This window comes from Microcebus murinus, chromosome 7, assembly GCF_040939455.1.
Source record: "Microcebus murinus isolate Inina chromosome 7, M.murinus_Inina_mat1.0, whole genome shotgun sequence".
Taxonomy (NCBI): Eukaryota; Metazoa; Chordata; class Mammalia; order Primates; family Cheirogaleidae; genus Microcebus; species Microcebus murinus.
Genome location: NC_134110.1, coordinates 4,748,350 through 4,769,804, shown reverse-complemented (window position 1 = coordinate 4,769,804; position 21,455 = coordinate 4,748,350). Strand labels below are relative to the sequence as shown.

General features: G+C 60.8%; 1 protein-coding gene across 3 annotated transcripts; it reads right to left on the bottom strand.

Moving 5' to 3' along the window:
• Nucleotides 1-770: 770 nt before the first annotated feature.
• FURIN (furin, paired basic amino acid cleaving enzyme) lies at nt 771-16,429 on the bottom strand. 3 transcript variants are annotated; one of them, XM_076004730.1, is made up of 16 exons: nt 15,424-16,429; nt 8,118-8,451; nt 7,625-7,723; nt 7,430-7,525; nt 7,016-7,144; nt 6,830-6,906; nt 6,439-6,527; nt 5,793-5,965; nt 5,183-5,395; nt 4,633-4,733; nt 4,402-4,505; nt 4,195-4,312; nt 3,909-4,088; nt 3,396-3,520; nt 3,174-3,284; nt 771-2,928 (listed from the first exon to the last, which is right to left on the bottom strand). In XM_076004730.1, exons 2-16 carry the CDS (start codon nt 8,292-8,294, stop codon nt 2,333-2,335), a joined length of 2,388 nt encoding a protein of 795 aa, XP_075860845.1. In that variant the 5' UTR covers nt 8,295-8,451; nt 15,424-16,429; the 3' UTR covers nt 771-2,332. The 3 variants fall into 3 exon arrangements, with proteins under 3 accessions (XP_075860845.1, XP_012618739.1, XP_012618738.1); XM_012763285.3 differs by lacking the exon at nt 15,424-16,429 and adding an exon at nt 11,944-12,183; XM_012763284.3 differs by lacking the exon at nt 15,424-16,429 and adding an exon at nt 10,493-11,699.
• Nucleotides 16,430-21,455: the final 5,026 nt, after the last annotated feature.

Sequence of the window (21,455 nt, the reverse complement as noted above, 5' to 3'; positions counted from 1 at the left end):
CCGGGAGCAGCCTGCACCCTGCGCTCCCCAGGGCCGGTGGCGCCCCGGAAACATGGGGTGGGGCTGGGGGTGGGCGCAGGGTGAGCCCCCAGGCAGGTGTCCAGCCCAGGACCACTCAGAGCGTCAAGGGGCTGGGGGTGGGGGGCAATCCTAGCCCCAGGCCAGGCCACCCCAGAAGAGGAAGGGGAAGCCTAGCCGGGTCCTCCCCACTTCACTGGATTCCCCGAAGGCAGTGCAGGCGCCAGCCTCCACTTGAGTAAAATCTCCAAGTAAATATCCCAAAGAAGAGAGGCTTGACCCCTACCCCCAGTCAGGGGCTTCCTGTCCCCAGGGAGACGCGGGGCAGTCAAGGGGCAGAGCCAGGGAGTGGAGAGGTGTGGACTTTCCCCCGTGGGACTCAGGCCCCCCCAGCAGAAGTCAGGCCCCAGCCCAGGTCTCAGCCCTAAGGTGGCCAGGTCACTTCACTCAGGAAGACACTGAGTAACTAGGACACAGGCCCAGATACTCTCCCCCCGCGGGAAACCAGGACGGGCTCCCGGGGCCCAGCGAGGGGGGGTCACTGGCTCCAGGCCCTGGGACTTGTCTCCTCCGCTGGGGCTGGCGACCCCTCCCTGCAGGAGACCCCAGAGCCCCTCAACTTGGGCCTCCCGAGGGCCCACACGCAGGCAGGCAGGCAGGACACCACGCAGGCCCAACCGGCCCCCACCCCCTGGCCGGGACGCAGTCAGCGGTGCTGGGGAAGAACAAGATCACCACACTGGAAACCAGACTTGGTTTGCATAGTCTGCACGTTTAATCACTTTAAAACCTCTAACATTATCTCGTGTCCATTAAATAGAACCAACAATACTGGGCCTGTTTAAATTACAAGAAAAAAAAAAATCATCGTGCACCAACCCAGTATCTTACAAAACCAGCTGGGCTGGCCACGAGGGTGGGGGATGGGCGAGGAGGGGGCACCCCTGGGCAGGTGGCTAGAGACCAGGACGGTGAGGGGGGAGAAAGAAAAGGGGACTCCCGGATGGGAGGGGACTGATTGTCCTAACAGGAGGGGTGCAAAAGGCACGTCGGAGAGGGCACGTGTGGGGCGTGGCGGGTCAGCGCCTTCTCCACCAGGGCACAGTGTTGGAGGGGCTCGGTGCCACCCCCTGCCCACCCCTGGCACTTGGAGAGCCAGTGACCCATGAGCCCTTGGCACGATGAGCCCCACATGAAACACGGATGTCACTCTGCCCCTCCCACCGTGGCCCCTTTCCTCGAGCCCGCCCGCCTGGCCACCGCTTCAGGACAGACTCGGGGCTCAGCTGCCCCTCACTCCTCGGCAACTCGCTGCAGCCCCTACACCTCGGCCGGGGCAGCCAGGGAGGAGCAGGGTGGGTGGTGGGTGTGAGAAGGTGGGTGGTCCAGCTGCTACCCCCGTTAAAAATACAAAAAAAAAAAAAAAAGAACACAAAATCATCAGCATCTAAAGTGAAATAATCACAAAGTGAAAATATATCCTCAAACAGCCCCTGAGATCCCCACAGGGGAAAGCAGCATCGGGTGGGAGGCGGGAGAGCCCGGCTGGGCCACCGTCCCTCCCCACCACCCACCCAGGGGCTCCAGGACTGTGAGTGCCGACAGCCCAGGCAGCCCCGGGCTCAGAAAACAGGGACTTGGGCCCTGGCGGGAGGGAAGGGTGCACGAGAGGGGAGGGTGGTCAGGACGCCAGCGTGGGCTCAGCCGGAGCTTCAGCCCCGGCGGGGCCGGCCGAGCATGGGAGGCACGGAGCGCAGCGGCAGGCACGGGACACGCACACGCGTGCACGCCTGGAAGCACCTGCCTGGCCTTGGTCCCTTCCTATGATCACTGCTTCCGCCGAGGCTCACCAGAAGTGGGGGACAGGGTCAGGGACGCAAAAGCCCTTGGAGAGGTGGCCTCTTCCGTCAGATACCTCCTAGGCCAGCCTCCCTGCTGCCTGGATGGGGACCATTATTGCTTTAGAGGAACAGGAGGGGGCGAGAGCTGCAGCCTGGGTCAGGGATCCCGGGAAGGAAGGGCGGCCCCTCTCCACTCTGCGGCGGCGGCTCTGGCGGGGGCCTGGGCCTCGGAAGCTGCCCTAAAGGTTTCACTCCTTTCTCCACGTGGGTGGGGGGTGAGAACCTCCCACCCCCCAGCTGGTCCTGGGCCCTACCTCAGGCAGCCAGGTGGCCGCAAGGTAGGGCGGGAAGCAGCGTCTGCCCCTCTTGCCTCCCAACTGGGGTCCGAACCCAGTCCCAAGATAAAAAAATACTTTGGTGAGTTAAAAAGTGCCCAAGGAGGGAATCGGCGTGAGGGGCGGGCAGCGGGCCCGTCAAAGGGCGCTCTGGTCTTTGATGAAGGCGGTCCTCTCGCCCCGGCCCTCGTCCTCGTCCGAGTCGGACGGGCACTCCTCCTGCCAGGCCTCGGGCGGCAGCCCCTTGTAGGAGATGAGGCCGCGGTCCATGGTGTACACCTTCACGCCCCGGAAGCTGAAGCCTGAGCGCAGCTGCAGGACCAGGAAGACAGTGACGAAGACCAGCACGATGAAGGCGCAGCCCAGGCCGGCCACCACCTCGGGCAGGTGCGAGGGCAGCTGCCCTGCCCGCAGCCGCGGCTCCGTCCCCACCTCCAGGGGTGGCCGGGGGGGCGGCTGCTGCTGTGGCGGGGACTCCCGGCTGCTCTGGCTTTGCCGGGAGCAGGTCTGCTCCACGGGGTCCAGGGAGGCGTGGCTGGGGCAGCTGAGGCAGTCCGTGGGGGCCGGCCCCTGGCAGGTGGCACACGAGGGGTGGCAGGGGGCACAGACGCTGGCCCGGATGGTCTCCACGTCGTTCTCGGTGCTGTAGTGCGTGTCGAGGACTTGGGGAGCGAAGCCCGGCGGGCAGTGCTGGACACAGCTCTTCTGGTGCAGGGAGAAGCCTTCCTCGCAGACTGCCGGCAAAGAGGGAAGTCAGCCGGGCAGACCACGGCCACCGGCCCACGTGAGCCCCCAGCCCCAGGACCGTGGCAGCCCCAAGCAGAGTCCCCAGTCCCTGGGAGCCCCTGCCCCAGAACTGTGGTCATCCCAAGGGCCCCCGAGTCCCTTGAGACCTCTGTTCCTCCTAGAGCTAGGCTGCAGGACACGCAGCCTCCGTCCCCCAGCCTCCAGGCCCCAGCCCGCAGCGCCCACTACTGACCCACGCAGGCCTGGCTGGACGTGAGAGTCTTGCAGCCGCTGCTCTCGGGCGGCGTCGGCAGCCCCTCGGGGGCCGTGCCGTACAGCACGAGGGTGAACTTGGTCAGCGTCCCTATTCCGGAGCAGGGGAGGAGGCGGGGGTGAGAGGGCGTGGCACCGTGCCCAGCATCCCGGACCCCGGCTCTCCTCCTCGTCCCCCGCTCACACCCTGCGCCCCCAGTACCATAGTTGTTGGCTTCGCTGGTGTTTTCGATCTCCAGGACCCACTCGCCAGAGGGATCCTCGTCCCAGGAATGGGTTGTCATGAAGGCCCAGTCATTAAACCCATCCGCGGAGTAGTCGTGTGGCCTGGGGAGGGGTTTGCACATGTAGCCACCTGAGGCCGTGGGGGGACCCCGGGCCGGGGCACGCTTCACCCGCAGCACATGGGCAAGCACCAGCCCACGGGGCTGGAAACGCCTGTGGGCCTGGCCGCTCCCCGGGGGCCAGATGTTCTCAACCAGGGCATTCCAGAAGGGTACGAGGGCGCTACGTGAGGGGACGCACACCACCGGCACCAGACAGGTAGAAGCCGGGGATTTCTACGCTATGCAACGGCCCCACGGGAAAAAGCTGTCCCTCTCAGAACGCCAGTGGTGCCCCGTGCGGTAGTGCCGGACAGCCGCTGGGGTGTGGGCGGCTGAAGGCCTGCACCTGGGCCGCAGGGACAGGAGCTGGGCAGGGACAGGGCAAGCACCTGGCGGCCAGCAGCGTGGAACGGGTGCCCATGGGGCTGACCAGGTGGATGGCCAGGTCGCCACGGCGATTGTAGGACAGGGTGAGGCGCGCCTGAGCGTGCTCCAGCCGCGTGATGTGGTTGGGCCCGCCCAGGCACGCGGTCACCGTCTTCCGCACCTCCAGCCGTTTCCCGATGTCCCTGTGCAGAGCGCAGCAGGAGCGTCAGCCTGGCCCAGAGGGACCGGCAGGCACCCCTGCAACTCTCAGGCCCCGCCGGCCCCTCCCGGCCCGGGGCCAGCCCTCACTTCGGCTCAGAGAGGATGTCGATGATGCACTTCCGCTGGGGCGCCACCGTGGTCCAGTTCTGGGCCAGGGCCACCATGGCTCCTGCGTCCAGCAGCCCGTAGCCATACGAGTGACTCACTGTGGGGGCAGGGAGGTGGGGTCAGCCGGGAGGCACAGAGCGCCCCCACCTACCTCCAAGCTCGGCCCACAGGGCACCCTGCCCTCACCTTTCCGGCCCACGCCGTTGGTGGCCCAGTCGTTGGCATTAAGGTGGGCTGGCTTTGAGGTCTGTACCACCAGGTGCTGCATGTCCCGCCAGGTGAGGTTCTTACTGCAAAGGAGGAAGGGAGAAGCCAAAGCTCAGTCCTTTTGGGAGCAGCTGGAGACGAAGGGCTGTCCTGCAGACAGTGCCGGTAGGGCCGGGGCTGCCCCTTGGCCACCCCCCCCCCCCCACTTACTTGGCCTCCAGAGTGAGAGCGATAATGCCAGCTGCCAAGGGGGCGGAGGCGGAGGTGCCTGTGTGAGACTCTGTGCACTTCTGCCGCAAGTCAGTGGTCACCTGCCGGGGGACAATGGTATTCGGGGCTGTGACGGCTGGAGGGGACTGGGGGGCTACCTGGCTGCCCCCCCAACCAGCCTACAGGCCCTGGGCACCACAGATGCCTCGGTCCCAGCAGCTGCCTTGCTAACCTGCTGCCAGCCGGCCAAGGCCTGGCCCCTTCTGGGCCTCGGTCCCCCAAGCAACAAGTGGGCTCGGCCAGAGGCTGGGGCCGTGGAGAGCAACACACGTTTTAGGGAGCGCCTGCACGCCTCGAGGGCTTCGCAGATGGGTCCACGGCCCCAATAGCCTTAGAGAGCCAAAGCTCACATCGCACGACGCCTGAGCCTCTACCGCCCAGCCACAGGGGGACGAGCGGGAGGCTGATGGGGTGCACGGGGGGGAGGGGGGTCCTGGGCAGAGCCGGCAGGCAGCCCCTCTTCCCCAGCCCACACCCGGCCAGGACTCACGATCTGCTTCTCGTTCTGGTTGCCGCTGCTGTAGGTCGTGGCCAGGGTGGACGAGCAGGCCTCGCTGTACCAGGGCACGTTGCCGAGCTGCGTGGCGCTGCTGATGGACAGCGTGTAGATGCTGTTGGTGTAGCCGTCGCAGTTGCAGCTGTCATGTTCCCGGCCCCCGTTCCCCGAGGCCCAGACAAAGATGGAGCCCAGCCCCCCTCGGCCCTGTGGACAGAGCGGGCTGGGGTCACTCGGGGTCGCACCTTGGGGAGGCCCAGCGGGAAGATGCGCCCGGAGACTGGGCAGCCTGGGCCTCATTCTCTGGGGACCTATTTCCCAGGTCCCCTGTGACATCCCCGGCGGATCGGGGATGTTTGCGAATATGTCTGTGCACAAAGAAGTAGACCGGGACCACCACCACGCTCAGAGCGGAGCTCTCCGGGGAGTGGGGCTAGGAGTGATTTGTATCGTCTTCACTCTTTTCCTGTCTGTTAATATTTTATTAAACATGCTTCCTACAAAATTAAAGTTAAACACAGGAATGAAACAAAAGATTCGAGGGAGAGAGCCACAGAGAGGACGGCACCGGCCTGCCCCGGGGCCAGATCAGGCCCCGCCTCACCTGGCTCACGCCCCGGAAGAAGGCCTCCTCGGCCAGGCGCGCCGGCCCGTCCACCGTCTTGCCGTCGTCCTCGGGGCCCCAGCTGGCGCTGTAGATGTGGATGTGGTTGGGGTTCAGGCCCAGCGAGCGTGCCTCCACCGCGTCCGTGACCTCGCCGTCCAGCATGCGCACCCCTGGCCGCGAAGGATGCCGTGTGGGTGCGGCAGCCAGGCCCCTCCCCGAGCACCCCCGGCCCCGCACCCGGGGAGCTGGGGAGGCCTGAGCCCCCATCCAGCTGTCCGCACTGCCTCTCACAGGCAGACCCGAGAGGGGAGAGGGGAGAACGCCTCCTGCCCCCAACCACACGTCTGCTCTAGGGAGACACTCCGGTCCTCAAAGGAGCATGGTGGCCAGGGCCTGCCATGTGAGGACTGAGGACGGTTGTCAGGATGTGGGGAGACTCCTGCTGAGAAAGCACCCCCTCCACCCCACCGGGCAGCCGGCACGGGGGGGGGGGTCCAGCTATCTGAGTCACCGAGAGCCCTGTGTGGAATATCTGTGTGGTCAAAGGGTCCACGGCAGGAAAGTGGCAGGCACTGGCCAGCGGGCAGAGAAAAGTCCCACTGAAGGGCCCTCCCAAAGACAGAACGCCAAGGCCCACACCCACCTCCAATGCGGGCATTGTAGGCCACGCCTACGCCGCAGACACCGTTGTTGGCCACTGCGGCCACTTCGCCTGCACACCGTGTGCCGTGCCTGCCGGGGCCAAGAGCATAGCATGAGTGGGGTGGACAGGGGGCAGCAGACGTGGCCTGAGGAGCAGGAAGGATCTGTGTGCCCCCCCAACAATGACCATGCCCCCATGCACAGTCCCTCCCGCCCACTCCCCCCGGCCGGTGCCAGCTCCACTCCGACCACACCCTCCCTCGGAGCCCCAGGTGGACCAGGCCCAAGGAGGAAGCGTCAGCCCGCTGCTGAGCTCAGCCCACCAGGCTCAGCCCTGTTTCCTTGGTGGCAGGGAGGAGGGAGGCAGAGGCCAGGGACCTGCCATTTCTTACCTGTTGTCATTCATCTGCGTGTACCGAGGCTGGGGGTCAGGGTCTTGGTCGTTGACATCGAAACTGGCCCCAGGGTCCTGGAAAGGACGTGGCCACCGTCAGGGGCAGCCAGACCTCACTATCAGAACAGGACAGCCCCTAGCGACCCCTCGCCAGGGACTGCTGCCGCCTCCCCCGCCTCCTCACATAATTGCCTGCCAAGTCCGGGTGGTTCTTCTCGATGCCATCGTCCAGGATGGAGACCACGATGCCGCGCCCCGTGTAGCCCTGGGCCCAGGCCTCCTTCACATTCAGGTCCCGCTGAGTGACGCCCGACTACGGAGACACCCGTCCGCGTCACTCATGAGGCGCGGTGGTCCGGAGGTTAGGGGCGCCCTGACCCCTCACCACCCCCACACCGCCTTCTCCACCCTCCCTGAAGTGCCGTCTGGTTGTCTGCCTGCCTGGCAGTGTGAGGAGCTCGGGGACGGCCACCCCAGGCTTAGCAGGCTGGGCTGGGGACAGCGCCCAGCAGAAGGGCAGGAAGAGAATCAGAGGCCACTGAGGCAGCCTCGCCCACCCACGGGAGCCCCCAGGGGGTGGCGGGGAGGAGGCGCGTACCAGGTACCACTGCTGGGGAAACTTGGGGTCCGTGGGCTCCTGGTACACGTCCCGTTTGGTCCGCCGCTTTGCCACCTGCTGCTCCAGCCACTGTACCTGGGAGGGAGGGAGGGAAAGATGGCGTGTGGGCGCAAGAGGGGCTCCCGGGAGCAGAGGGGTGGGCGGCCGGCAGCAGGGGGCCAGGGCCACACTCACTTGAGGCTCCCTCTGCAGCCGGCTGTGCCGCGGGCGGTGAGGCGACAGGGACCGCTTTGTCACTGCTCGATGCCAGAAGTGGTAATAGTCGCCGAAGATCTGCAATAGAGCAGGACGACTGAGCTGGGCTTTCCATCTGTCAGTCCCCAGGGGGGCGGGGGACGGGGGCAGACAACGGCTGCAGGGGAGACTCACAATGGCAGGGACCGTGTCCTCCCTGCCCGGGACCCAGCAGGAATACACAGGGCACGGAGACGGCCCACCATTACTGGGGCACGCTGGTTGTCTGAGTGACCTACCCTACAAGCCCAGGGACAGGACCAGCCACTGCCCCATTCCACCGGCCACTCAGAACATGCCTTCTACACAGAGGCCCCTGAGAAAACAAGCCCAACAGTTCTTGCTCCCTGGTGCCAGAGCCCCTGTCTTGTCTGGGCCCCACTTGCTGGCAAAGTCCTGTGTCTCGGCCGGCAGGCCAGGTAAGAACACGTACCTGGCCCAGGTTGAGGAACCCATGCTTCCGTGCCACGCCGTCAGCCACTGCCGGGCCTCCAGGGATGTGCACGGCCCACGTGTTGGTGAAGACCTTCTGGGCCCGGGCCTCGGCTGCCAGCAGGACCAAGGCTCCTGCTGCTGCTACCACCCATAGCAACCAGGGCCTCAGCTCCATGGGGGGGGCAGGTGGCCGGGACCCCGGAGCTCCTGTCTCCTTGGCCTGGTCACAAGGCCTCAGCTTCCACGTGCCTGCTCACTGCCCGTGGCCCGGGGTTAACTGGCGGGGGCATGGGGCCGAGACTGGCAGGGCTGGGGAGGGCGAGGGCTGGCGGCTGAGGGCAAGAAGACAGACGGGAAGAGAGTCAGCACCCCCCGGCCATGCACTGGAGCTGCCCTCCCACCCCAGGGCTCATCGAGGCCTGAGAGGGACACTGGGAAAACAAGAAAGAAGAAACTCAGGCCCCCAGGGTCTACCAGATTAGAGGGGTCCCCCCAGACGCCCCAGGCCTTTCTCCACAGGAGAATACAAGTGTGACACAAGACGTCGGAGGAAGAGTGTTAAGGCTTAAGCCACTCAAAAATCACAAAAAAACAAATGAATAAACATTCACCGTGATGAAAGTAGAAAGATACGCTATAAGGCAGTGTGTACACAGAATCCCATTTTTTGTTTTTTAAAAACTATTTATACATGTATATTTATACATAACTCAAAACAAAATCTGGAAGGACACGCGCTAAAATGTTAACAGTGGTTCTCTCAAGATGGTGAGAATTACGAGTCATTGTTATTTTCTTCTTTGTGTCATTGTATGTTCTCCAAATTACCTAGGTATACTTTACATAGGAATAAAGCGTTGGCTTTTCAAAGTTTTTCAAATGAATGGTGTCTACACGACTCCCTAGGGTTTCCTGGTTCAGCGAAGCAGATTCAGCCACAGGGAGCTGCTTGTGGCCCCACAGCCGCGGGAGGACGGGCAGTCCCCGGCGGCCAGGCTTTGCAGGCCATGCCCCAACGGGGAGCACGGGGAGCACACAGGCTTCACCCCTCCAGGGCCGAGACAGCAGCTATCAGTGAAGTCAGGGGCCCAGGCTCCTGTTTCCTGGGGAACGCTGGGGCTGGGCTGCCCCACCCTACCCGCCAGGCCTGGAGGCCCCCAACAGCCCCCTGGCTCACTCCACGCCCACCCTTGCGTAATCCGAGCCGGGCAGCCAGGGCAAACACTGGCTGCTGAGCCAGGAGCGCCAAGGTGAGGCTGAATCAATAGTCCGCGTGTTGTTTTTCCTCCTTCAGCAAACAGACTGCGGGACCTCTCTGCCCAGGGCCACATAACTGTCCCCACATAGGGCCCCTGACTAGCCAGAAGCCAAGCCCCTCGGCAGGGGGAAGCTGGGAGAGGTCCCAGCGGTGCCGCTGGGGGTGTCCTGTCTCAGTGCCAAGCTCCTTGAGCAGCGTCCCCAGGGCCCCAGATGCCCCCACCACTCCTGTGGCTGAGGCCACACTTTGCCGGATGGCAAGACGTAGGCAACCCGGCTCACGCAGACCCTGGGGAGCTGGACAGGCAGGCTCACCTCTCCGGGGGCGGCCCTCGGCCACGACTGGTGTCCCTGGCTGCCTGCAATCCCACCCTGCAGGCTGGGGGGACTCCACACACAATTCCTGGAGTATTTTCAGTTTAGACCAAAATAACCTGACAGCTGATGGCAGGAGACGTCCACCATGCAGCTCCTCCACAACCGAGGGGCAGATCCACAGGGCACCAGGGCAGGCCTGGGAGCCACCGTCCCGTGACACCCTGGTGGCTGGTTCCAGAAAGCTGGCTTGGGCAATGGCTGGACAGCCAGATGCCCCATCCCTAGGGGGGTGGAGAGATACCATACCCCTCACTAACGGAGGACGTGGGACCCAGGGGGCAAAGCCGTATAAGAGCAGGATTCTTGCCACCGCAACAGCTGCCTCTTGGGTCCAGATGTCGTGTAAAACCCCTGACTACAGTGCCATAAGCCTTGCTGGGGCCCCCAAGTCAAGGCTCGGTTCATCTGGGTCTAGCCCAGATTCCGGCACACCGTGGATGGAGCCTCAGCTGCTAGGCGTTAAACGTGATTAACCAACTATTTAATTACCTTGCAGCACCCAGAAAGCAAGCAGGCTTCAGGCACAACCCAACAGTCCCCCCAGAAACAGGGCCAGCCTCCCTCTGCCCAACGTCCCCAGCCACGGTGCAGGCTGGACATGGCTTTCAGGACCTTGAGAGCCCCTGACAGCTCTGTCTCAGCATCCGGGATGGAGGGAGGACCCCTCCCAAAAAAGTAAGCACCGAGAACAATGAATGAATGGGCTTCTTCCCACCCCCACTCCAGACTCTGACTCACCCTCGGAGCCCCAGTTTGTCTCAAACCCACAGGCTTGCTGTGCTGCTTGTGATCCTGTTTCTCACGGGATTCGGCTCCAGCCCTGGCCACAGAGAGCCGTGGGTGCTCCTCCTGGCCGTGCTCCTGGGCAAAGCCCCTCTCTCCAGCTCCAGAATCCCGACACAGCCACTGCGGGGCCCCGGACTGCACCTACCCCCGGGACCGACTGCTGTTTTCCAGGCGCTAGATGTCTGGCTGGGACGCGGCCACCGAGCAAGCCTCCGGAGGGCTGCTCGGACACGGAAGGTCTCTCTCTAGCAGACACCGAGCCGGGTCCTGTTACAGGCACCGGGAGGCTCAGAGAAACCAAGACTGCGCCCTGCTCATATACTGCTTGGTGCGGTGATCTTACGCAACTCACTTCCTCTCCCTGGGCCTCAGTTTCCTTCTTGGTAAAAACTGCTAGACCAGCGGTTTTCAAACTTTTTTTTTAAGCCACAGAATCCTTTTGTGAAAATCAAATATTGTGGTGGAAGCTCCATATAGGAAACACTAAAACTCGGGCTGTTCTTGGTGAGACGGGGCCAGGCTATTTCTTTTGCGGTGTCCACACCTGGCCAGCAGCTGCCCAGGGCTCAACTAGGCCGCATCGCCTGGGTCCCCCGCACTTCCCAAGTCAGAAAGAGAACCCCAACACTCTCCGGTAGATGGGGGCCTGCACCCCCAGGGGCAAGCAGGTAGGGGCTCATGGGAAAGCAGGTTCTGCCCAGACGAGCGAGCGAGCTAGCGACTGCCGTCAGACCTGTCTGGCAAGCAGGCCGCCCCTCGGTCCGGGCACCCCACGGGGGCCTCGGGGCCCTCGGCCAGGCCTCGGCAGAAGGCAGCCACGGAACCCACCTGGGCCGGCCTGCCCGAGCCCGCGGCCCCACCTGAGTCCTGTGCCGCACAGGTGTGCGGGCGGGGAGAGGCCCCGGCCAGGAATAACCCCACGACCCCCACAGCCGCTCCTCCCTCGCCCGCGGCGGAACGAGGCCTCCCGGCCGCGAAGTGGGCGAGCGCCCGCGCCCCGGGGACTGCGGGAGGCGGGAGCCCCCAGCGCCTCTGGAATTCTCGCCCACCCCGCCCCAGCAGGGCCCGCAGGCGCTTCCTGAGGTCAGAGGGCTCGCCCCGGCCCCGAGCGGAAAAGTACCGGCACGGGCCGGGCCGGGGCCGGAGCGGCCCGGCGCGCTCAGGTGGGCTGCGGGCGCCCTTCCCGCGCCCGCGGCTCCACCTCGGCCCGGCCGGGAGCCAGTTCCCGACGCCGGCGGGCGGCCGGGCCCTCGGGACGCGGGTCAGGGCTGTCCCGGCGCCAGCGCCCCGACTCTCCGCCGGGCGCCCGGGCCGCGGAGCCCGCTCCCCGGCGGAGGCCCGGCGGTGCCCTCGGCCCGGCCCGGCGCGCCGCCCGCCCCAGGCCCCGCGCCCTGGCCGCTTACCCTGGGGAGCCCGGGCGGCGAAACTTTTCCGGGCGAGCGCCGCGGCGGCTCCAGCGCCCTCGGCCGAGCGGAGAGCCCGGCGGCGGGGCCTGGGCTCGCGGTCCCCGCGCCCGGCACCGGCGTCACGGCGCGGAGGCGGGGAGGCGCGGCGGCGCGGCCTCGGCCGGCCGGCGACCACGGCAGGGCTCGGCCTCCGGTCCGGCTCCGGCAGGCGGGGGCAGCGGCCGGGCCGCGGCGGCGCGGCTTGTTTACTCGGGCCGCTGTCAGCGGCGGCGGCAGCCGGGCTCCTCCTCCTCCGCCGCCGCCGCGCCCCTCCCCCGCGCGGCGCCTCCTCCGCGCTCCCGACCGCCGCCGCCCGACCGCGGCCCGGCGCCCACCGCCCATGCCGCCCATGCCGCCCATGCCGCCCGCCGCCCGGCCGCGCTCGGACCGCGAGCGCCGCGCGCCCCGCCGCGCCCGGCCCCGGGCGGCTCCGCGGCCTTGGGGCGCCCGCTGCCTCCGGCTCCTGCTTGGGGCAGGTAGGAAGTGGGGCCGGCGACCCCTCCGGCCGCCCGCGCGCCCGCCCCGGCTCGGCTCCGCGCGCCCGCCGCGAGCTCCCGGGGCAGGCGGCCGGGAGACCCACGCGGGGCCGGTGGGACGGAAGGGCTGGGGGAGTCGGCCGGAGCGCAGCCTCGGCCAGGGCCTGCGGGACGGGCCCTCTCCTCCCCGCGTCCCCACGCCGGGCCATGAGTGTGAGCGTGACCCGGTTAAGCGCCGGGGACGGCGGGCCTGGGGTGCCCCGCTCCTGGGTGGAGGAAGGACTTCAGGGCGCAGGGCAAGCCTCCTCGTGGCCTACTGTTAAGAGCAGTCACGACCAAATTTGCATCTGTACGGATGGATATAGAAGCAGCAGCAGCCTGCCTCCTTGTAATTTTTTTAGCTTTCTTACACCAGCCTCGTGCCAGGCACCTGGCCAGTCAGTTTACATTATCTCCTCCTATGTACATTATTTAATCCACATAATCCCTTCGGGCTGACAGTATTAATCCCATTTTACAGATAAGGAAACTGAGGCACCCAAAGTTTAAATAATTCGCCCGAAGTCCCACAGCTAGCAGGCCTCAGAGGCTGGGTTTTGGCAGAGCCTGAATCCAAGCTCCTTGCAGTATATCCGCGGGAGCCGCCCTCCAGGGGCCCTAGGGAACCCCTGCGCGCCTCGGCTTAGGCAGACCCTGCTTTGGCTGAGAAAGAGAAGAGGGGAAATGTGGCCAAGAGCTTCCCAGGCTGGGTTGTTCCAAGGTCGCAGAGCCACCTCTGCCCAGCGCTCACCGCTCCTGGAGAGAGGACCCGGCAGCACGGGGTTATCTTGCGGCTAAGTCTGCGGGCTCCGTCACACCCAGGTTCCCGGGTAGCGAAAACAGAAACGCCACTGAAGGCTTCTTATAAGCCAGGCACCGCTCTAAACTCTTTCCATGCTCTTTCCATGCGTTAGCTCATTTCGTCCTCACCACAAGCCCCAGGGGGGGGTTCTGTACATTTTCCTTCGGGTGCTTTTTCTGCACTACTCTGCAACTTACAGAGGAGGAAACTGAGGTCCAGGGAAGTTAAATAATATATATATATATATATATTTGACACAGAGTCTCACTTTGTTGCCCAGGCTAGAGTGTGTGCCATGGCGCCAGCCTCACTCACAGCAACCTCAAATTCCTGGGCTCAAGCCATCCTCCTGCCTCAGACTCCCGAGTAGCTGGGACTACAGGCATGCACCATCATGCCCGGCTAATTTTTTCTATATATATTAGTTGGCCAATTAATTTCTTTCTATTTATAGTAGAGACGGGGGTCTCGCTCTTGCTCAGGCTGGTTTCGAACTCCTAACCTGGAGCAATCCACCCGCCTCGGCCTCCCAGAGTGCTAGGATTACAGGCGTGAGCCACCGCCCCCGGCCATAAATAATATTTCTGAGGTAACTCATGTGAAAAGTCAGTCAGCAAACAGGCTCAAATCCCTGTGGCCATATTTTGAACTGTGCCACCTTAAACAAGTCCCTTAATTTCTCAGAGCCTCAATGAGCCCCTCTGTGAAATGGAGACAGTCTTCAGCAGATGGGATCGGGGACTGTTGGGCACCCTTGCAAACACTGCGAAACTGGAAACTGGAGGAACAATGTGGGGTCCTCAAAGTTGAACTGGGAGATAAGTCTGGTGGGCCCCTCCTTGAGAGGGGACTTGCCCCCACGGGGAGCTAAGGTTGCAGGGGCCACTCTGGGGCAGCCCCCACCGGTGCCAGCCACGTTGGGAAATGACACTCCTGTAAGTCAGACTGAGGCAGGAAGTGAGTCACAGCTCTTCCTCAGGCTGTGAGCAAGAGAACCCCATTGAGGGGAAACAGGGACAGGGCTGGCCCCAGTGCCATTCCCACATGTCCTCTGTCCTAGAAGAAAGGTCAGCCCAGACAAAAAGCAATAGAGCTGCCTGGGGGGCCCCCGCCCATCCTGGAGGCTGGCCCCAAGGGGGGCCTCAGCGGGCCTCGGCGGGGGAGGGGCAAGCCCTCCCAGACAGCTGTCACCCAGCGAGACCCAGAGGAACTTTCCGGTTTCTTCCTTTGGAGCAGCTTTGCCCCTCCAGCCCAGTGTGCTCAGAGGCGCCTCACTGACAGGGAGGAACGGGGGGATTGGGCAGGTGAGCTCCTGTCCTTGCTTCACCCAGCGCCTCTCAACTTTCGTCCCTTTCCTATGTGGGGTTTCATATAAGATTGTATTTTAAATAAAGATTCTGCTAAAAAGAACTTGGAAGCCACCCTCCATGAGAGCCCCGTGGAGAGAAGCCCATTTTGCCACAGCCGCTGACTCTGCCTTCATCTCGTGCAGCGAGGCCTGTGGCAGGTCCCCTCTTGGTGCTCCAACCGCCAGGCTGTCCCCGGAGCCCGGGCCTCAGGACTTGGGGCCCTTGGAGCCCCCAAGGTCCTCTGCAGTCCCACTTTATCACCTTGCTGCAGTAGTTGGTAGGACGTGGGCATGTCACAGGAGGCTGGCAGTGGATGGGAGCGGAGGGCCTGGGACGGGGGTCCCACCCACCCAGCGGGGCTCCGGGAGGAGGGTCCGGCCCTCCAGGCCTCTCTTTGCCCTTGGATTGGAGGCTAATCCAGAAGGCTCCTGCAAATAGCCACGGTCCTTGGGGTCACCCCCCCCCAGGCGCTTGTACCGTCCCCTGGGGTGCTCCGACGTCTCAGAGCTCCATGCCACCTCAGGCATCTCAAAGCCTGCAGCAGCAGCACCACACCTGGTTTTACTCAGTGTCTACACAACATGCATACTTGCATAGAAGGGTGCACAACAGAATTTACTTGGTGTTTTCTGTGAAAGGGTCAGATTTGAAAGCCATTTGTTTCCATTTTTTTTTTTTTTTTTGCTTACCTCCATTTTCCAGGAATGTCTACAATAACTCTTGTAATAAAATAATTCAACCTGTAAGTCAAGCAGAATCAAATAAGGCACACCTGTACTTCACCGTCCAGCTCCAGAGCACCTGGGGTCCATCCTGACCGCTGCTTCGTCCCTGCCGGCTGCCGGCGCGACAGCCGGGCTCCTATCCCATCACAGGGCAGGGCCCTTCCAGTTCTGGCTAAGCCACTTTGGAAAAACCTTCTTTATATGATGGGCAAACAGGGTGTCTGTGGGTGGGGGGAGGAGCTAGAAGTGATTTGGTGGTGACATATCTGGTCACGCTGGGACTAACTCCCAGCATGGCCAGCCTTTCCCATCTTCCCCATTTATTGGGGTGGGTCTGCATTTACCTTTTACCACCTGGCTTTGCCACTTCGCAGTCACTTGTTGGCTTAATGGCCTCCTTCTGCAAGCTCCAGCTCTGTGTCTTCTGCCTTGCCTTCCATGCCCAGCCGGTGCCACCCACAATTAGGCACCTAATAAATGCTCTGGGTGCAGTCTAGGCTGGCAGACGGTCACTGAGCAGCTCCTGGACGCTGCGCCCCTTAGAGCCCGTCTGCAGGAAGCCAGAGACACGCCTGGTAGCGCTACAAGGAGGTATTCATACTTGAGGCCCACCAGCATCTCCCCAAGTTAGTGACCTCCGTGGCCTTGCAGCTCCAATACGCTGCTGCCCTTCCTTCTCCTCTTGATCCAGAAAAGTAAAAACAGCCAATCATCCTAACTTCTGGAGTTTTTCAAACGGTTTGTCATCCGGAACAGGGTTTCTCAACCTAAGCGCTATTGACAGCTTGGGACAGATACTTCTGTGTTGTGGGGACCGCCCTGAGTATTGTGGGATGTTCGGCCACGTCCCTAGGCTCTGAACACTAGATGCCAGTAGCACCCTCACTCCCACGATGACAACCAGAAAGATCTCCGGACACTGCCAAATGTCCCTTGGGGGACAGCAGCACTCCTAATTGAGAACTGCTGATGCAGGGTGAGCGGTGTCACGGAGCGGTGGCTGCTGTGTGAGGTGGCTGGCGGAGTTGTCCCCCGGGAACTCTGCGCTGAGACAGCTGGCAGGGAGGGAGACGACTCCTGAACCTGAAACGCCCAGCTCGGCCGTGCAGCCGTGGGGCCGGTTAGTGTTCAGGGCCAACCATATCCTGCCTCTTCATGACACTGGATGACATCTCTACCAGAAATGTTAATAATAGGCTGGGCGTGGTGGCTCACGCCTGTAATCCTAGCACTCTGGGAGGCCGAGGCGGGAGGATCGCTCAAGGTCAGGAGTTCGAAACCAGCCTGATCAAGAGTGAGACCCCGTCTCTACTAAAAAAAATAGAAATTAATTGGCCAACTAAAAATATATAGAAAAATATTAGCCGGGCATGGTGGCGCATGCCTGTAGTCCCAGCCACTCAGGAGGCTGAGGCAGGAGGATCGCTTGAGCCCAGGAGTTTGAGGTTGCTGTGAGCTGGGCTGACGCCCTGGCACTCACTCTAGCCTGGGCAACAGAGTGAGACTCTGTCTCAAAAATAAATAAATAAATAAGTCCACGCAGTTTATAGTGTGGCAATGATACTTTCATAAGGCTATTTTTTTTTTTTTTAAACAGAGTCTCACTTTGTTGCCCAGGCTAAAGTGAGTGACGTGGCGTCAGCCTAGCTCACAGCAACCTCAAACTCCTGTGCTCAAGCAATCCTGCTGCCTCAGCCTCCCGAGTAGCTGTGACTACAGGCATGTGCCACTATGCCCGGCTAATTTTTTTCTCTATATATTAGTGGGCCAATCAATTTCTTTTCTATTTATAGTAGAGACAGGGTCTCGCTCTTGCTCAGGCTGGTTTTGAACTCCTGACCTCGAGTGATCCGCCCGCCTCGGCCTCCCAGAGTGCTAGGATTACAGGCGTGAGCCACCTCGACCGGCCTATTTTAAAAATATATTTGTTTAAGGCTTTAGTGCTTGCACAACATTATTTTGAAAATTTCCATAGCATGGGGTAGCCCATTTCTTTTTCTTTTGAGACAGAGTCTCACTCTGTCACTACGGGTAGGGTGCAGTGGCATCATCACAGCTTACTACAACCTCAAACTTCTGGGCTCAAGCGATCCTCCTGCCTCAGCCTCCCAAGGACCTGGCACTATAGGCATGCGCCACCATGCCCTGCTAATTTTTCTATTTCTAGTAGAGATGGGGGGTCGGAGGGTTAAGGTGGGATGAGGCCTCGTCTGTGAAGCTGGGAGAGCCTGTCCTATAGCCACCAGAGAGCCCTTCCGTTGGATGATGCCATCGAACCAACATGTCTGGAACAGCATCACTGGGCTGGGGAAATAAAATAACAAATGTCGTGCTGGCTGCCAGGAAAGGAACAGATGATTCTGGGAATTATAGTCCCCTTCACTGCCTTTAATCCCTAAAACAAACATTGCTGGGGAACAAGTCAGTTAATACCTGGAGGAGGTGCAGTGCTGTCCCCCAAAGGGCGCTGGGTCCACCTGGGAGCAGAGAGCCTAGCGCTACCAGAGCCCGAGCAGGACCAGGCCGCAGGTGACAGGCTCATGCCCCACACTGCGCCTGGAGGGAGGGAGCCCGAGATGCCCCTGAGCGAGGCAGGTGAGCACAGGGAGAGGTGTCCACAGGGATAAGTTATAGGAGAAAAGAAAAACCTTGGTGGTGGAGGTTGACTAGAGGGCGGGGGGGGGGGGGGGGGGGGGGGGCGGGTCAGGGCGAGATCAGGGAGCATTTGGCAGGCTGGGCCTGGAAGTTGAGTTCCAGTCTCAGTGCAATGGGCAGTTTTTGGAGACTTTACTGATTTACCCTTTCTAAAGGTCCTTCTCTGTCTCCAAAATAAATAAATAAATAAATAAAGGTCCTTCTGATTACCGCGGGAACAAGAGATGTAGGGGTAAGTGTGGGAGCCCCCACAGCCCTGCACAGGAGGCACCACCGGTGACCCTCCTGGCGGGACATGTTGGGGGACTGGCTTGAGCGAGTCAGGTGACTTTCATAAACCAGGGAGCAGGTCTGTGGGCTCCTGCGCAGGCCTGGGAAGGCGGGATGGGGGCGGGGCGGGGAACCACACATAGGCCTGGGAGGTGGGTGACCCCGCTGGACAAGAGCTGGGGTGCAGCCGGGCCTGGGAATCCCACAACCCAACCACTTAAGCGGGTACAGGAGCTTGTCCCTAAACCACACCCTGTGGGCATCTTTAGTAGGGGGTTGGCAGCAAAAGGGTGCTCTGAATTCATAGCAAAAACTCCCAGAATGCTGGTTGGCTTCACGGGGTCAGGCACTGTGCCTTCCAGTGGTCGCCTCGTTTACTGCTCACGACAACCCCCGGGGCAGGTACTGTTATCATCCCCATTTCATGGATTAGGGAACTGAGGCCTAGAGAGCTTGCTCAAAGTCAGTCAGGAAGAAGACAACCCAGGACTTGAACCAGGGGCATGGGAGTAGAAAGCCTAGACGCTAAAACCACCCTGCTGTCTGCCTCTGAGAGAGGGCGAGGCCGATCCGGATGCCGGCTCACTCAGGCACGGGGCGGCTCACTGCGATTCACATCTGGCTCTGTCCTGCGCGAGGCTATTTCACCTGCGTTCTCGCAGTGGCACCTGCTGAGGTGTTCTGCAACGTTCGTGCCGCCGAAGCACTGGACTGCCCTCCCCCTCACAAACGTGTCCGGGCGCGGCACAGGCTGGTGGCCCTCCCAGGCCCGGATTCAAATCCAGCTCTGAAAGCCTCTCGGAGGCCCCTGGGAAAAGTCCTTAATCTCCCAGGGCTTCCTCCGAGACGTGGAGTAAGGACGGCGCCCGGCGCACCGGGTGATAGCGGGGCCCGCGGGCGCGGCGGCAGCGACTGTCACACCCTCCTTCCTCCTGAGGCAGGAACGCCCTTGCAGTTGGCTGGCCCGAGAGGCTCTCTGACCCTCTACTCGGGGCTAATTTCATGGCTGAGTGTCCGCTCTAACTGCAGCTCTTTGTTTGGTGCTGTTAGGTGATTTTCCCAGGCGGGAGAGCCGCCAGGCTCCTTGCATGGCTGTCCCCGCTCAGTGCAGCCTTTGGCGTGGCCTTGTATCCACTTTGCAAGCTGCCTGCTCCTTTGACCTCTTTCCCCTGAGGTCAGAGGTCAGCAAACAGTTCTCTGAGGCGGTACTTCCGACTTGTTGGCATCATGACACACACGTGTGGGCGGCCTCCTGGGGCAAGCGGACCAGGCTGACCGAGGCTGGCCAGGCCTTGCCGGCTGCAGCGCCCCTGGGCCCTGGCGCCTGCTTGGGGCCGAGGGGACCTAGAACCCATTCCAGGCATGCGAGTGGGCAGTGCGCTCTAAGGGGCCCCTGGTGGCCGAGCCACATGGGGGACAGGTGGCTGTGCTGCCTCCCTCCGAAGGTCCCCTCATTGTGCTTGCTGAGTTCTATCCTCGCAGGGTCCTGGCACGACCGACCTTCGGGAACTTCTCGTTTTTGGAGGGAAGGAATAATTTCCAGAGAGTGTTCTAGGAAGACCATTTTCCCGGGAAGCAATGGGGCTCTGTCTCGTGTGACAGTGACAGTAGGCTTCTAATTAGAGCCACGTACATTCCTGGTTTTTTTGTTTTTTTTTTTTTGAGACAAGAGTCTCACTTTGTTGTCCAGGCTAGAGTGAGTGCCGTGGCATCAGCCTAGCTCACAGCAACCTCAAACTCCTGGGCTCAAGTGATCCTCCTGCCTCAGCCTCCCGAGTAGCTGGGACTACAGGCATGCGCCACCATGCCCGGCTAAATTTTTGTATATATATTTTTAGTTGGCCAATTAATTTCTTTTCTATTTTTAGTAGAGATGGGGTCTCGCTCTTGCTCAGGCTGGTTTCGAACTCCTGACCTTGAGCAATCCGCCCTCCTCAGCCTCCCAGAGAGCTAGCATTACAGGTGTGAGCCACCGCACCCGGCCAGCGCCACATACATTCCTTTTACGGGAAACAGACTCTGCAGCCCCCACCCCAATGCTGATGTGAGTTACTTTTGTGTTGTTATGTATATATTCCTTCTTATTGCGCCTATGCAATCATCAATCCAAGATGATAACAGGTAACACAGGATTAAAAGAGTAAAACTACATAGAAAAGTACACATAAAGCAATCTCGCATCTGCCTCTGTCCCTTCTGTGTAGTCTCTTCCACACCCAAGTACCAACTTTTATAGGATCTGATTTATCCTTCCATTTTTTTTTGCAAATATATATATATATACACACACACAGACATTTTTCTCTATTTTTATACTCCCTTTATCAAAAGATAACATTAAAATTTTCTTCACTTAGCAATACATCTATACATCAGAAAACTGTAATAATAAATATAAACAAAACTAAGAAAACTACAAACCCAGTGAAATTCAAAGTAACAAGATCAGTTTAATGGGAAGGATGATGCAGTTTGGAACCAAACTGCAGCTTTTAGCACCATGGGGCTGACCAGTGAAATCGGATCTCCAATGAGTTTGATACACGTATGATGCTGCCATGTGCAGGGAGTGACTCAATTCTCCCCCACTTTTCTCTGTTTGAATTACTGCAATACTTCTGTTTGCACAGTGGGCTGTTACATCATTTGGCCTTCACTTGGCTTCAACGCATCATTTACGCATTAAATCCGCCTCTGTTCCTTTCTTGTTAGCCAGCAGCAATTAAAAAGGACTGCTTGATGCCAACACAATCATAAACACAAATGCAAACTTGGGCAGTGAAATCCTGTGTCAACAATAACTTGTAAGGTGGTCAAGCTGAGAGTAATGATAATGAGAGTGACTGTCATGGCTAACTTGCTATGCGCTAGCACCAAGCTAAATGCTTTATGTGCAAGGCCTTATAGAATCTTCCCAACAACCCTGTAAAATAAGCACTACCCATGTTACAGATAAGAACATTTAGTCTTAGAGCGCTTCAATAAGGTGCTCAAGGTCACATGTTTAGGAAGGGGTAGGAGTCAGAATTTGAACCCGTATCTATCTGACCTCAGGGACCACCAAGAGTTGCTGGTGGGGGTAGGGAGGGACCTTACTGTGCTCTTGCTATCAGTTTGTGGCCATAACTGCTCACCGTGGCCAGGCCCTGCTGGG